General features: G+C 44.2%; 2 protein-coding genes and 1 non-coding gene across 19 annotated transcripts in view; 2 read left to right on the top strand and 1 right to left on the bottom strand.

The window, feature by feature from the left end:
• The window catches only part of TRIP12 (thyroid hormone receptor interactor 12), a 158,851-nt gene extending 146,641 nt beyond the window's left edge, over nucleotides 1–12,210 (bottom strand). For 8 of the 16 annotated variants that reach the window (XM_040228159.1, XM_040228165.1, XM_040228162.1 and 5 more), the window contains exon 1: nucleotides 10,359–10,537. The gene's annotated coding sequence lies outside the window, so the exon portion shown is untranslated. Of the gene's footprint in view, nucleotides 1–9,664; nucleotides 9,992–10,358; nucleotides 10,571–11,452 lie in introns of those variants that run through there. The other 8 variants (XM_040228169.1, XM_040228171.1, XM_040228176.1 and 5 more) reach the window with 6 other exon arrangements.
• FBXO36 (F-box protein 36) overlaps nucleotides 10,861–16,149 on the top strand; it is a 100,893-nt gene continuing 95,604 nt past the window's right edge. For both annotated transcript variants that reach the window (XM_040228185.1, XM_040228183.1), the window contains exon 1: nucleotides 10,861–11,170. In XM_040228185.1, the coding sequence (XP_040084119.1) occupies nucleotides 11,075–11,170 (96 nt within the window). In that variant the 5' untranslated portion in view covers nucleotides 10,861–11,074. The remainder of the gene's footprint in view (nucleotides 11,171–16,149) is intronic.
• Nucleotides 14,965–15,071, top strand: LOC120855254. The gene has a single exon (XR_005719217.1). It is a non-coding gene; the product is annotated as a U6 spliceosomal RNA (small nuclear RNA).

Genomic DNA, 16,149 nt, shown 5'->3' with positions numbered 1-16,149 from the left:
AAGTTGAGGGAATTCCTTGGCAGTTCAGTGGTCAGGACTTTGCACTTTCACTGCTGAGGGCCCAGGTTCAATCCCAGATTGGGGAACTAAGACTCTCCAAGCTGCCAATAAAATAAGCAAGTTGACAGCATGTGCATGCATGATCAGTCACTCAGTCCTGTCAGACTTTTTGCAAACCCCTGGACTGTAGCCCACCAAGCTTTTCTGTCCATGGAATTTTCCAGGCAAGAATACTGGAGTCAGTTGCCATTTCCTACTCCAGGGGATCTCCCCAACCCAGGGATCAAACCCTTATCTCCTGCATTGGCAGGTGGATTCTTTATTATTGTGTCACCTGGGAAGCCCAAGCTAACAGCAGACTATGTCAATACTATTATTTCACAATATAGTTCTTTAATGTGTCACCAGAATGAACTCTACCACTGCCATCTACCATGTACGATACATTATATGGAGACTTGTGCCAGCCTCTGTGAGGAGAGAAGAATGAAACCTCTACTCTCAAGAAGCCAAAGATCTCAAAGAAAACTAGTAAGACTGTAAAAGCCATCAGTGAAACAAATACTGCAGAAGGGAGCAGAAGAGTGAAGACTGAAAATCTTAACAGGAGCTACTGAAAGAAAGTTAAGAGTGTATGCAGCTACAGAGATACAAGGTTAGGGAAAGGTACTAATCCAAGTGGACAGACAATCAAAGCCACTGCACGAATGAAGCTCCCGGGTGTTTTCAGAGAGGAAGAGGCAGCTCCTCTGACTGCCCGCAGCCAAGAGTGCAAAATGAGATTATAAAATACTGGAGCCACAGAAGAAATTATAGCATTTTCACACATTTGCTGTTTACAAGGCAAGTACAAGCACTGAAGTTTTAAGATAAGGGAGATTGGGGAAGTCCCCTTCATATGATCTCCATGAACCTGGTCTCTAAGGACACAAAGCAGCTTATATTACAACTCAACAGTGAATTTCAAACAGGTTATCCATACAAATTCACTTTGGGTTTTCAGGGCATCACACGTTTACCAATATGAGGACTTGAAGATGAGTTAATGTGACCTTAAGACCTGGTGGCTCTTAAGGGTAAAGCGTCTGCCTACAATGCGGGAGACCTGGGTTCAATCCCTGGGTTGGGAAGATCCCCTGGAAAAGGAAATGGCACCCCACTCCAATACTCTTGCCTGGAAAATCCCATGGACGGAGAAGCCTGGTAGGCTACAGTCCATGGGGTCACAAGAGTCAGACACGACTGAGTGACTTCACTTTCACTTTTAAGACACAACACAAGGTCCATCTATTTATTCAGAATGCTGCCCATGGGTGGAATGAGTAGGAGTTGTAAAGTTAGGGTGGAACTCATTCACTGGTTATGAAGCCAACAAGCGATTAAAACACACATTAAAATGCTGTAATTTCAAGTCTTGAAGGCTTGCTGATAGACACTTCAGCTTATAAATAATAAATAATTCAAAAATCCATGTACGGGTAATAACATCATATTTATAGAAATAAATATATACTTTCTAAAAAGAAACAGAATAAACTAAAATGATGTGTAAAATTCAGTTCTGTACTTAAATATACAGTCTCAAAACATAAGTCCTCAATGAAGCATTTAAATGATCAACTATTTCATGCAAATAATGGACAATTAAATAATGTGAAGTGGCTTGCCCTAATTTTTTTAATATGATTCAACTTGCAGTCTCTAAAATATATATCAAGAGATTAAAGAAAACTCCCAAAACCTTGTTAGCATAATGGTGATCCAAAATGCTTATCAAAACAAATCAAATAGGGCATTACATTAAACCATTACAAAATATTTTCACTTTCAGAATCTTATTCTCACAACTTATTCCTTCAATAAACGTTAAAAGAATCTTTACTATGGGACAGGCCCTGCGCTTGCGTCTATGGATAAAAGGGCAAAGACTAACTTCAAGAAATTCATAATCTACTAAGGAATACTATTCTATACTCAAGTATCTTCAAGTAGAACACCTACATACATTATAAAAGTATGTTCTAGGTAGAACAGTGTAAATAGATCAGGCAGTAGTGATCAATGCAGGGATGAACCAGGGGAGTAAGGGCTGTGTTCCAATCCATCTTTGTAGCCTCGTCTCCTGAATACAGTGCCCAGCACTGACACGGTGGCCATGACCACGTTTTTCAGATTAAGCACCTGAAGTTCACAAAGGTTGTATTATTTGCCCAAGGTCACAAACACAGAAAACGCATTGCCAGAACTGGAACCCAAGTCTTCTACATTCAAATCAGATACCCACTTGAACAGCACTGTTCCTTAATAAGAGATCGGAGCAACAGGCAGCTTTTTAACTCTAGGCGCCTAGAATGACTTTTTAAATCACGCCTAACTCCAAAACGGACCATTAACAGCTTCTTGGCACACTCAAGACAAAATGCTACTGCTGCTAAGTCACTGCAATTGTGTCCGACTCTGTGAGACCCCATAGATGGCAGCCCACCAGACACCCCCGTCCCTGTAGAATTCTCCAGGCAAGAACACTGAAGTGGGTTGCCATTTCCTTCTCCAATGCATGAAAGTGAAAAGTCAAAGTGAAGTTGCTCAGTCATGTCCGACTCTTTGCGACCCCATGAACTGCAGCCCACCAGGCTCCTCCATTCATGGGATTTCCCAGGCAAGAGTACTGGAGTGGGGTGCCATTGCCTTCTCCACAAGACAAAATGGGTTAAGTCTAAATAATGGACTACTCGAGTAGCTTTTTCTTCTGGCCAATCCAGTTTCCTGAAACTACAAGAATTACAAAAAAAGACCTAAAAGTCCTAGGAGAAAAACTATCTAGCAGACTTATTTCAGTCTAGAAAACAACTTCTTTTGCCCATACCCTGAAACTAGCAATAAATTGGGGATTTTATTAAAGAACTGCATTTGTAAAAATCCAGGACATTAGCCAAGTTCTACTTAAATACAAATCAAAAGACTGGCTCGATATCAGTATACAGATCTATTTACCATAAATAACAGCAAGCACCCATTGTATACAAAGAAATCTAGTAGACTGGATAGAAACTAAAGAACAATTTGCTAGGGGCTAGGGGTTTATTTCTGGAGAAGGCAATGGCACCCCACTCCAGTACTCTTGCCTGGAAAAACCCATGGATGGAGGGGCCTAGTGGGCTGCAGTCCATGGGGTCGCTGAGAGTCAGACACAACTAAGCGACTTCACTCTCACTTTTCACTTTCATGCACTGGAGAAGGAAATGGCAACCCACTCCAGCGTTCTTGCCTGGAGAATCCCAGGGACGGGGGAGGGCCTGGTGGGCTGCCGTCTATGGGGTCGCACAGAGTTGCACACGACTGAAGTGACTTAGCAGCAGCAGCAGCAGGGGTTTATTTCAGGGGCTTCCCTGGTGGCTCAGAGGTTAAAACATCCGCCTGGAATATGGGAGACCCGGGTTCGATCCCTGGGTCGGGAAGATCCCCTGAAGAAGAAAAATGGCAACCCACTCCAGTACTCTTGCCTGGACAATCCCATGGAGGGAGGAGCCTGGTAGGCTACAGTCCATGGGGTCGCAAAGAGGCAGACACGACCGAGCAACTTCATTTCACGGGTTTATTTCATGGGAAATAGATGGGAAAAGAGTGGAAACAGTGTCAGATTTTATTTGGGGGGGCTCCAAAATCACTGCAGATGGTGACAGCAGCCATGAAATTAAAAGATGCTTACTCCTTGGAAGAAAAGTTATGACCAACCTAGATAGCATATTCAAAAGCAGAGACATTACTTTGCCGACTAAGGTCCGTCTAGTCAAGGCTATGGTTTTTCCAGTAGTCACATATGGATGTGAGAGTTGGACTGTGAAGAAGGCTGAGCGCTGAAGAATTGATGCTTTTGAACTGTTGTGTTGGAGAAGACTCGAGAGTCCCTTGGACTGCAAGGAGATCCAACCAGTCCATTCTGAAGGAGATCAACCCTGGGATTTCTTTGGAAGGAATGATGCTAAAGCTGAAACTCCAGTACTTCGGCCACCTCATGAGACGAGTTGACTCACTGGAAAAGACTCTGATGCTGGGAGGGATTGAGGGCAGGAGAAGGGGGACGACAGAGGATGAGATGGCTGGATGGCATCACCAACTCGATGGACTTGAGTTTGAGTGAACTACGGGAATTGGTGATGGACAGGGAGGTCTGGCGTGCTGCGATTCATGGGGTTGCAAAGAGTCAGACACGACTGAGCTGAACTATGCCTTTAAGAGACCTATATAACAGAGCTGTCTAAACTATACCCAGACACTTCAAAAATAAGAAAAAAAACACAAATGTAAAGCTAACATTACATGTTAAGAGCTAAAAGCACCAAGATTATGTAACAACCTACAAATTATATGTCTTATATAATATTAAATAATGTTCAAAGAAATAGAGGAAAACAACAGAATGGGAAAGACTAGAGATCTCTTCAAGAAAATTAGAGATACCAAGGGAACATTTCATGCAAACATGGGCACAATAAAGGACAGAAATGGTATGGACCTAACAGAAGCAGAAGATATTAAGAAGAGATGGCAAGAATACACAGAAGAACTGTACAAAAAAGATCTTCACGACCCGGATAATCACAATGGTGTGATCACTTATCTAGAACCAGACTACCTGGAATGTGAAGTCAAGTGGGCCTTAGAAAGCATTCACTACAAACAAAGCTAGTGGAGGTGATGGAATTCCAGTAGAGCTATTTCAAATCCTGAAAGATGATGCTGTGAAAGTGCTGCACTCAATATGCCAGCAAATTTGGAAAACTCAGCAGTGGCCACAGGACTGGAAAAGGTCAGTTCATTCCAATCCCAAAGAAAGGCAATGCCAAAGAATGCTCAAACGACCTCACAATTGCACTCATCTCACACGCTAGTAAAGCAATGCTCAAAATTCTCCAAGCCAGGCTTCAGCAATACGTGAACCGTGAATTCCCTGATGTTCAAGCTGGTTTTCGAAAAGGCAGAGGAACCAGAGATCAAATTGCCAACATCCGCTGGATCATGGAAAAAGCAAGAGAGTTCCAGAAAAACATCTATTTCTGCTTTATTGACTATGCCAAAACCTTTGACTGTGTGGATCACAATAAACTGTGGAAAATTCTGAGAGATGTAAATACCAGGCCACCTGACCTGCCTCTTGAGAAATCTGTATGCAGGTCAGGAAGCAACAGTTAGAACTGGACATGGAACAACAGACTGGTTCCAAATAGGAAAAGGAGTACGTCAAGGCTGTATATTGTCACCCTGCTTATTTAACTTGTATGCAGAGTACATCATGAGAAACGCTGGACTGGAAGAAACACAAGCTAGAATCAAGATTGCTGGGAGAAATATCAATAACCTCAGATATGCAGATGACACCACCCTTATGGCAGAAAGTGAAGAAGAACTAAAAAGCCTCTTGATGAAAGTTAAAGAGGAGAGTGAAAAAGTTGGCTTAAAGCTCAACATTCAGAAAACGAAGATCATGGCATCCGGTCCCATCACTTCATGGGAAATAGATGGAGAAACAGTGGAAACAGTGTCAGACTTTATTTTTTTGGGCTCCAAAATCACTGCAGATGGTGATTGCAGCCATGAAATTAAAAGACGCTTACTCCTTGGAAGAAAAGTTATGACCAACTTAGATAGCATATTCAAAAGCAGAGACATTACTTTTCCGACTAAGGTCCGTCTAGTCAGGGCTATGGTTTTTCCAGTAGTCACGTATGGATGTGAGAGTTGGACTGTGAAGAAGGCTGAGCGCCGAAGAACTGATGCTTTTGAACTGTGGTGTTGGAGAAGACTCTTGAGAGCCCCTTGGACTGCAAGGAGATCCACCCAGTCCATTCTGAAGAAGATCAACCCTGGGATTTCTTTGGAGGGAATGATGCTAAAGCTGAAACTCCAGTACTTTGGCCACCTCACGAGAAGAGTTGACTCACTGGAAAAGACTTTGATGCTGGGAGGGATTGGGGGCAGGAGAAGAAGGGGACGACCGAGGATGAGATGGCTGGATGGCATCACTGACTCTCAATCGACGCGAGTCTGAGTGAACTCCAGGAGTTGGTGATGGACAGTGAGACCTTGCGTGCTGCGATTCATGGGGTTGCAAAGAGTCAGACACGACTGAGTGACTGAACTGAACCGAACTGACCTGAATATTCACCAAATTCTTACCCTTCCACCCTATCCAAGGAACTCTGATAGCACAGCAGTCAGGAAGATGTGAGACGCTGAGCACTGAACCAGACAGCACCCCGAGAGACTTGTTGAAGCCAAGAACTTTCCAAGCAGGAAGACTGGCTGCATAGCTGGCATGGCCAGGCTACCATCGCTTTAGAGTGGGAAGGAAAAACGGGTGTTATTTTCAATCACGTTTATGAGCACACCTTCAGGCAAAACACAAGGACACTGAGATAATCCTTGCCCTCAGGAAGCCCATAATCCAGTCAGGGAAACAAAAGCAATGCTTGTCAACAAACCTAACACCTTAATTCCCAAATGAAGCATATATAGATAACAAAGAAATAAAAAGGAAAGATCATGGAGTAGAAATTTTTGAGTAAGTACTTGTGAGTTGAGGTGAACTGAAAATGACTCAAAAGAAGGAAAAAGGCATGTCAGGCTGGCAGATCAAGAACCTGAAGATGAAAAAAAAGCAACAAGCAGGTTACTTTTTCTATTTGAGTTCATCCAATTACCTCAGCAAACATGCAAAAAACAAATGAACAACTGGTATCAGTTTGTTCGAAAAGATTCCTACCCACATTCCCTTTAAAGAATTAAAAACAAAAACACCCCCAGATTCTGTGAAAGAAACCAGACCAAGATTCTGAAATAGTTTTTCTTAATTGTGGTGGTCACTTAGCTGCTAAGTCGTGTCCGACTCTTGAGACCCCATGGGATTTTCCAGTCAAGAATACTGGAGTGGGTTGCCATTTCCTTCTCCATCCTTAACTGTCGTCTCTGATATTAGAAAATCAATTTCACAAAAGCCACGAACCAGAACAGGAACAAATTTTTTCCACAATAAAAACACGAAGCAATCTGCCTGAACTTTCTCTCAGCAGAATTAACAAGGTATGGTGAACAAGCATATCGCTGCAAAAAAAAAAGTAACATAACAATCGGGGTCCAAGTTCCACTACCAATTAAGCAGCAATTTCATATTATAAAGTACTGTAACTTCCTATCTCCAAGCCAGCTTACACTGACAACTTTCCACCACTGCAACTGATGAAAGTTTTGTAATTACCTCAAAATAGATAATTTTCTAAAGCTAGTAACAATTGTCTTACACTTATTTAGCAGTTTGTATTTCTTCTCAGCCATTATATCCACTGGATCTCACAATCAGCCAATAGGAAAGAGAGGGACTATCCATTCCCATTTTACAGATTAAAACAAATGGAGATCAGATAGGGTCAGAGAATAACTCAAGATCACACAGCTACTAACAGGCAGTGTTATGAATTCCTAGGCCAGCATGTGTCTTCTTTGCTGGGATGATGACTCAGACAGGATCATACAACCACAGCCAGATAAAAATGCACTAATCTCAAAAGTTAGAATGGAAAAGTAAACATTACTTCAAATTTACTTTGCTACATGAAAGCACTGCTTTTATCCTGACCAAGCATCCTCTTCTCCACTGTAAAAAATAATTGTTTAGCACCTTCAGAAATTCTAACTACCAACATGTTCTAACTTTAAGAAAGTAAATGAAAAGTAAAATGCCTGTTTACAGACACAAAACAGTAAATGTCAGCTGAGCAGACTTAAAAACCGCTCAAACTCCTGAAAAGCTGGGAATCAAATGGAAGCAGTGATAATCTTAATTGTTCTTGTTTAGACTCTAAGTACTCTTGTGACCCCATAGACAACCGTAGCCTGTCAGGCTCCTCTGTCCGTGGGTTGCCATTTCTTTCTTCAGGGAATCGTCTCCACCCACGGATTGAACCCAAGTCTCTGGCACTGCAGGCGGATTCTTTACTACTGAGCCACCAGAATAATCTTAATTATGGTTCTTCAATTCTTATGGATATTGGCACATTCATAGAAAGGGTGATGTGGACAAAGCCCACAACCCTCAGCCATTTTAATGTGCTCTCTCTCAACTTCAAATAAATGAAATAAAAACTCCCCAAGTAATTTCACAAAGATGATATAAAAGCCACACGAGTTCAGTACTTCTGAGGCTGAACGTAGAGCAGGAAGTTTCTAAAACAATTAGAAATGTGTTTACTCTAAAATCCACACTTAATACTGAGTTCTTTACATGCTCTATGTATGAAAAAAAAAAAGGCCTCAATAAAACCCTCTGCCATGTACTGTTTCTAGTCCTCTGATAATTCCACTCCATAACCCTAACTGCTGTCCCTCCTACCCTACTCCCCAGTAAATGCGACAGGCTTCATATATAGGCATCTTGCCTTTTTCTCTAACTAGGACCTTTGTTCCGAACGTCAGTTTTTTACCCCACTCAATAGCTCTTTCAAGTTTCTATCCCGTATTTTTTTGTTTTGTTTTGCTTTTTTGAGAGGAGATTATGAGCCTCAACTTGCAGGCTCTTTTTAACAAATGAAACGCCAAAAATAGCTAGATACTGGAGAGGAATAAAAAGTTCAACAACACACCACAGAAAGGCCTACAAAACCAAGGAAAGCCCGGGGATCGGGTGATCTGGCAGCCCAGGCAAGACCGGGGAAGGCCGACGAGGGAGACAGCAGGGGAGCAGTTAGACATCCACTCGGAACAGGCCCACTGCGCCACTAAACGGCCCCCCCCCCCCCCCCCATTCCACACACACCAACGTTCCCCCTGACACATTCTGTCCCCCCCAATTACCTGACGAAGCAATTAAACCATACCCACCACCAGATACCAGGCTTAAGCTAAACCTTCCCCCAGACAAAGTAAAAAAAAAAAAAAAAAAAAAACGGCATTATCAAAAACAAACAATTCTGTTTTAAGGGTTTGGGAGCAGCCCCTTTCGTCCTCTCCTCGCCACACGGGGCACCCAATTCCCTCTCGTCCCCCTGTGCCCCCCGCAGGAGTTCAAATGTCTAAGCGTCCTTCGACTTCCAGCCACGATTTGCCTGTGTGTTTAAATCTTTCTTTTTTTCCCCTTCCTCCAACAAATGAAAAGATTTCGCTATTTCTGAGGATGGCGACACGGAGAAAGGACAGGATGGGGGACGCTATCACCTCCGTTATTTGCACTCCCCTCTAACTTGTTCCACAACTGGAAACCCACTCACTGTGGAGGAGGATGGAGAGAGGGTGAACTGAACGGACAGACGTTATAATAGGTTTTATGTAATCCACATATAAATAAATTAATCGCCTGACTCGCTCTGAATACTAATACGACAGAAGTGACAACCGGTCCACCTCCCTCCCCACAGGTCCTAACCCCACCCCTACCCCCAATTTCCACGCCGATCAATGGAGAAGGATGCTCCGCTCCTCTCGGCCAAGTTTCTCGGCCTGTTTCACGCCGCCCCCCCCCGCCGCCCTCCCCGCGTCCTCTCTCGGCGTCCCCTCTCCGTCAAGCGTCAACTTCCCACGGGCTGAAAAAACAACTACCCCGCGCAGACCCCCGTCTGCGGCCTCGCCCGCCCTCAACCGTCCCCCCCGCCACCGTCGGCAGGAAACCTCTTACTGCGGTCTAAAAGTCACTCCGGCCGCTCCCTCCTCTGACCCTCGCTTCCCACAACTGTTGTCACTCGAGCTGCTCCCTAGTTTCCATTTCCGGGCCGTTCCCTGGCCCCGGAGCCTCCCCTCTCCCGGTTTCCGGGCCCCCCATCCCATTTCCGGGGAACCCTGGCCGTCTTTCACACCCCACCTGCACTTCCGGCCCCCCACTTTCTGTCTTCCTAGACGCCCTCCAAGCTCCAAAGCCCACTTCCGGCCCCCCCCACACACACACAAGACACTCTCCGGGCTCCCCCAGACCCCGCACGCCTTCACCCCCCGGGTTCCGTGAAGGGGCCCTCCTCATGGTTGGCAGGGGGGGGCACCTAGCGCCCCGCCCCCCTCACCCCCCACCCCCGCTCCCGCCCAGCCCCGGGTCCCCTCCAGCCGCGGTCTCTCTCCCTCGAGCGCCTAACCCGTCAACCCCTGGCCCGGTCCTTCAGAGGACCCGCCACCGCCGCCGCTGGAAACAGGCCGAGCGTGGGGGGGCGGGGGGGCCCCGAATCTCGGCGATGACACAACCGGGCTTCCTGGGACTTTCTGTTCCAGCTCCTCCCCGCCGCCACCACCACCCCCCCCCCCCACCTTCAACCCCTCAACGCAGCCCCCTCCCCCCAACCCGGGCCTGGCCCCGCCGCCGCTCGGAACTGCTCCCCAATTACCTAGTTGGGCCCCAAAGTCTCCGGTCCGGACTCGGTGGCGCGGCAGTAACTTCCTCCTCGCTACCCCCACCCCCCCCAAGCGGCGGCGGCGGCGGCTCCTCGGGTCCCTTCAATTATCAGCTGAGCCGCAGCACCGCTCCCGGCGTGCGCCTCCGCCCGCGCCGCCTTCTTCCCTCCCCGCCCGTTCCAACACCCTCCGGGAACTACTTTGCCCGCCGCGGCTTGGGCTGACGGTGCTCGTCCGCGGGACAGGCCCCCCGCTGCCTACTCGCGGCTCCTCACATCGCCCCTCCCCTCCCCTCCCCTCCCCTCCCACCCCGCCCCCCGCGCGGCCTCGCCACTGCCGGACTCGACTTCCCCCAGCGGCCTGCGACCTCCTCCCGATCCCTTCGAGGGACCAGGAAGGGGAATGTAAGACTTCGCTTGGTATCCCTCCGCCGGGGTCACCGCCCCCCCCCCCCGTCTTCCCCACTCCCCCTCGGTGGTAGCAGGAACTAATTCCCCTCCGGGTCACCCGGGACCTCAAGGTGGATATTTCACGGCGCAAGAGTTCCTGCTAACCCTTGGATGAAGGAGATAATCATCCCCAAAACTAGAAACACCCCGCCAGCTCGAAAGTAGGGTTCGGTTTTTTTAAACCACGGCTGTAGCCCCTGTGACCCCAGGCAGGTCCCGCCCCTTCCTGGTTGTCTTAGCGACGGCGGTGGCGTCCCAAGATGGCGTCGTGGCTGCCGGAGACTCTGTTCGAAATTGTAGGACAAGGCCCAGCGCCGAGCAAAGACTATTACCAGTTATTGGTCACCCGGTTCCAGGCAAGTGCGAACCGCGGTTTCCCTTCCTACCAACTCTCCGCCCGCCCCGGCGGAGCGCGGAAGGCGAGCCGCGCTAGGCCCGAGAGCGACCGGTCGTTAGCCGGAAGCCCCGGGTTCCAGCTGCGAGCCGGGAGATTTCCCCTTGTCACCTCGACCTCCCGTGCGGGCCCTGAGGCCCGCGTCGTCCCTTGTCCCCAACCCCTAGCCCCGCTCGTACCCGGCAAGCCTTCTTGGCCTCCTCACAACGCCGCCCGCTCCCTTCCCGCCACTCGGCGTTCCTACCCGTCGAGTTCCCTCCGCGCGAAAAAAAAAAAAAACCAATCGTCCGCGGCTTGCGTGCAGCCTCTCCGTCAGCGTGGGAAGGAGGGAAAGAAAAGACTCAGCCAAGTGTCCCAAGGAGGAGCCGGCCAGGGAGGGGAGAAAGGGAGGATTTCTTTTCCATGGTAGGGTTTAATTACGGGAGATTTTGTACATCTTATCGCGGGCTTTTACGTATATACAAAGGCCAAGGCCACGTCAAAAAAAAAAACTTCCTTGTTTCTGGGAGGAATTGAGCGTTGGAAGCTTTCCCCTTACCTTTTTGGAGCCCCTTTTATCCCATTGGAAAGAGCGCGGGGCGGGGGTTGGTACAAAAATGTTTCAGCTGCTCTGCGCGTCAGCCCCACCCATAAATGACATCTGCTCTACAACAATAAGACCGCGGATTAGGTTATCGCTCGAGTAACCATCGGCCTATTTTTCTGACTACTTGAGATGTTTAAGGTGGGCTTTTATGAATGATTTATTGTGCCCACGAAACTTACAAGTTGAACTGGGTCTCCACTCGGAACTCGTTTCTGATTTTCTCGCCGAGTTTACTTAACATCTGTCACCGAGATACTCGTGCACCTTGCACTTTTCCTAGATGGTATTTCTGTAAAATGAAATTTAGAATTCTGTATAACGTACTTATTTTGGTGCACGTATTGACTGTTTCATCAGTTTTTCCAAGAGCACTTCAATAAAATAAACTGACTTTTGTAGCTTCAAAAGCATCTTTTAAAAAAGGAATAATGTGTATTTTACTTTTGTATCTAAGATTTCTAAATATTACATGCGTAATGTCAATATTACAAACATGATAGCTTGTCGAACTTAAATTTTTCGTTAAACACTTTATAAGAAATGTTTGCACATTTAACTGGGATTTCCTAACGGCTGAAATTTACTTGTTTTGTACATTTATTTTAGAATTGACTATTTTCCATTTGCTTTAAGATGTATGAACCTAACAGTTCTTCACATTTAGCATGAATGATTGAACAATATCATGTATTCTGACTTCATTTTCTATTTTATCTACTTTAAGTTAGAATGTTCTGATTTTCATTTTGCAGTCATTTCCGTAACTTGTCTTTAAAACTTGTTTTTGAGTGTTTCTTTTCCTGTTATACTCAATGTTGCTAAGCCTCAACAAACTAAATACTGTTTACCTGGTTTGTTTTTTTTTTTTTTTTTTTAGAAAATTAACCATAAGAGTTCTCCTGGTATTACTTTCCCCCAAGAATGGTTCTGTTGTTGATGTTCTTCAGACTTTACTCCCTGGTCTAACTAGGGCACATGCCCTCCTCCAACTTCTCTCATGAAATTTTTCTTGCCCCACCCCCCAGTATTATTCTTTTTTTTTCTTTCTTTTTCTTTTTTTTAAACACATCAAAAACCCTTGTCTATTTCAGGCCCTATATTTTTTCTGTCTGTTGCTTGTGTATTAAATTCTTTTCAAGTTCTGATTCCTTTATTTTTTTAAAGCAGACTGAGTATATTCGAGTTCTGCCAGTGAGAATTAATCTCAAATCTGATTAATTCACTCTCTTGTTAAAACTGCTTGTTAAAAATAGTAAACCCCAAAAATAGTCTTTTCAGTCAAATGTCTTGAGAATATGTTATTTTCTAACCACAATATAATTTTTCTAAGTCTCAACCCAAGAAACTAAACATCCAGTGAGAGATGATCTGACATAAATAAGTACTAAAAGACTAGAATTACAATGTGTTTTATAAAATGGACTTTTTTCTGGAGTGACATTTTAAAATTGATTCCTGTGCATTTCTTCTCTCACTTTCTTTCTGCCTTTGTTCCCCGAAATGATGTATATTATCCAAAATATGCTCCAGATTTAGATGGATGCTTCTTTTACTGTGATTCCCTTTTTAATTCTTTTTCATTGCTTTTATTTTTGTTTGCTTTAAATCCAAATAGCTGCACATTTGACATGGATTTAAAGACAGACAGATCTCTCATTAGAGCATCATACCATTGTCATAGTCCAAAATATATAAATATTGTACGTTACTATTTCCTTTGTCTTCTTGCTTATACAGTGACATCAAGTACATGCTTGTAGAGACATTCCCAGTTAACAACTTGATGCCATGATTTTTTTTTCTTTCCAAAAAGGAACTTAGAGAATATAGCTTGAGGTTAATATAGCTTAATTCTCACATCTGATCTTTTTAGTGATGATCCAAAGGCATAGAAAAATCTGTGTCCTGCTTTCTAAATCAAAGATTTACCCAAGTATTCCTACTCTAGTTTTAGTAGTATATATTATATTGGGTTCTAATCCTTTGAAAACTAGCAGATTCATAGTTAGGGCCAGAAGGAATCTTGAATATAGTTCAGACCAGGGATATTTCACCTAGTTTCTAAGAAAAGTCTTATGTTGTGTTTCTGAATGAAGATCCTTCCTTTATTTTAAATCAGCAACTTGTAATTTATTGTGGGGATACAAAATATAAGAGGATTCCTGCCTTCAAAGAGTTTATCATTCCTTCAACAAAAATTGAGCACCTTTAATATGCCAGGTACCTTTCTAGATGCAGAGAATCATCAGTGAACCAAACAAAGTCCCTCCTCTCCTGAAGCATATAGTCTAGTGGGTAAGTGACTTGTTTTCTATAAACACTCTAATGCTTTAACTTTTGTTTTAAGTACAAAGGAGATTCTTGAGGAATTGCCAAGTTAATGAATAGCTCAAACATTTTAAAATCTATGAGTCCAAAGGAAGCAAAAATCACTTTAGACTGTGAGGTGTAGGAGAGCACTATGACAAATTTTTTACTCTTGAAATTCTGTCTTATCTGTTCCCTTGAAATAGAAGTGTTGCTTAAGGTGGTCAGAACTAGTGACTTGGATTTAATGTGACAAATACTGGAAAACTGCTAGAAACACTAGCCATGTGCTAAGTAGATAAGAGTTGGCAGATATGGCCTGTTGCTCCTAAAAACACAGGTGGTTGCCCCAAGAACACAAGTATGTTATAGTCACTCCAGCAGATGAAAGAAGGATGAAGAATTATGAAATAGATTAGTCTTATTTTATCTATCTCATTAAATCTTAGAACTCCCAAAAAGACACCTGAAGCTAATGTCATCTGGGAAGAAAAAAAAAAATCTGAAAACTCACTCCCCCAAAGTGGCAAATATTTTTGACATGCTTTAGAGCTGTAGCACTGATAAACTGAGAACACCTGAGGTCCCATGCCAGTCTGTGACAGGAAGCTGTCATTTCAGTGACTTCTGAAAATGGAATTAAAACTAGACTTGGTGGCAGTTGTTTGAAAGAGACTTCACAGCAAAGAATTGTGCTGCTGACACTTCTATCCACTGACCAATTTGAAATATTTAAAATTTAGTACAGTCTAATAAAAATGTCAATCCAAACACCCTTTGGCCAAGCATATCCATATCTAGGATTTTATATCCAAAAATGTTTTCCCATGTGTACAAGGATATGTGAGCAAGAATGTCCACCAGTGCTCGCTTCAGCAGCATATATACTAAAATTGGAAGAATACAGAGAAGATTAGCATGGACCCTGCACAAGGATGACGTGCAAATTCGTGAAGCGTTCCATATTTTTGTTTGACAAAACAATAAAATTTTGTAAAGCAATTATCCTTCAGTAAAAAATAAATCACACCCCCCCAAAAAAAAAGAGAATGTACACCAAAGTAAATAATTGTAAAAATATCTTTCCATAAACTACTATGCAATCTTGGGCCTTCCCAGGGGGTCCAGTGGTTAAGACTCCACCCTTCTACTCGGGGCAGGGGTTTAATCCCTGGTCTGGGAACTAGGGTCCCATATGGCACAAGGCACTGGCAAAAATAAAAAGATGAAAAATATTATGCAGTCTTTCGAAAATGATGTGCTGGATCTCTTATTTTTTCAGGTGACTAAATAAAATCTTAAGCAAGGAAAGCAAGGGTTAAACTTGTATGATCCCATTTTAAAAGAGAGCACCAATAGTTTTTATTTTGTTTTGAATAAATGTTAGAGGGAAAAGCTAGAGGGATTCCCTCTCATGGATAGAGTTATGGATTGCTTTTGCTTTCTCTGTTACGTTTTTCTGACAGATCTGCAGTTTTCCTACAGAAATATTTTTATAATCCGAGAAAAACAATAAAGGTTTAAAAATGAAGACACAGACAGAGAACCCTTAACTCTTGAGAAGTTGCGCTCCTCCATGTATCGTCTTCCTCCTGTTTCACCAGTGCCACCTTAGAGCACCTCCCCCACTAAACCATGGGCCACATCAACAACTCTGTCACCAAGATCCTGCTGTGTTGTACTTGTGAGGGGGGTGGGCGGGGTTCACACAGTACGGAAGTAATGTTTATTCCAGAAATTCAGAGGAGGTGCAAGTTGGGTTAATGGTTGCTTGTAAAATTTTAAGGAGTTCTTACTGAAACTCCTGGTCTTATGTTTTTGCTTTCGTTTTTGCTTTCAATGTAAGTAGTAATTACTTTTGAAAAACTAAGGGACAGCCCACCCTTGCCTTGTTGGGTGTGTGATCATACTAATGAGCTATAAAAGAGACGTGGAGGGAATTCCCTCTTGGTCCAGTGGTTAGGACTCGGTGCTTTCACTGCTGTGTCTGGATTCCATCCCTGGTGAGAGAAGTAACCTGACTGACTAAACTAACCTTCAGTGCCCTG

Source organism: Oryx dammah, unplaced genomic scaffold, assembly GCF_014754425.2.
Source record: "Oryx dammah isolate SB20612 unplaced genomic scaffold, SCBI_Odam_1.1 HiC_scaffold_27, whole genome shotgun sequence".
NCBI classification, from domain to species: Eukaryota; Metazoa; Chordata; class Mammalia; order Artiodactyla; family Bovidae; genus Oryx; species Oryx dammah.
This window is presented reverse-complemented; position numbering and strand designations above follow the sequence as displayed.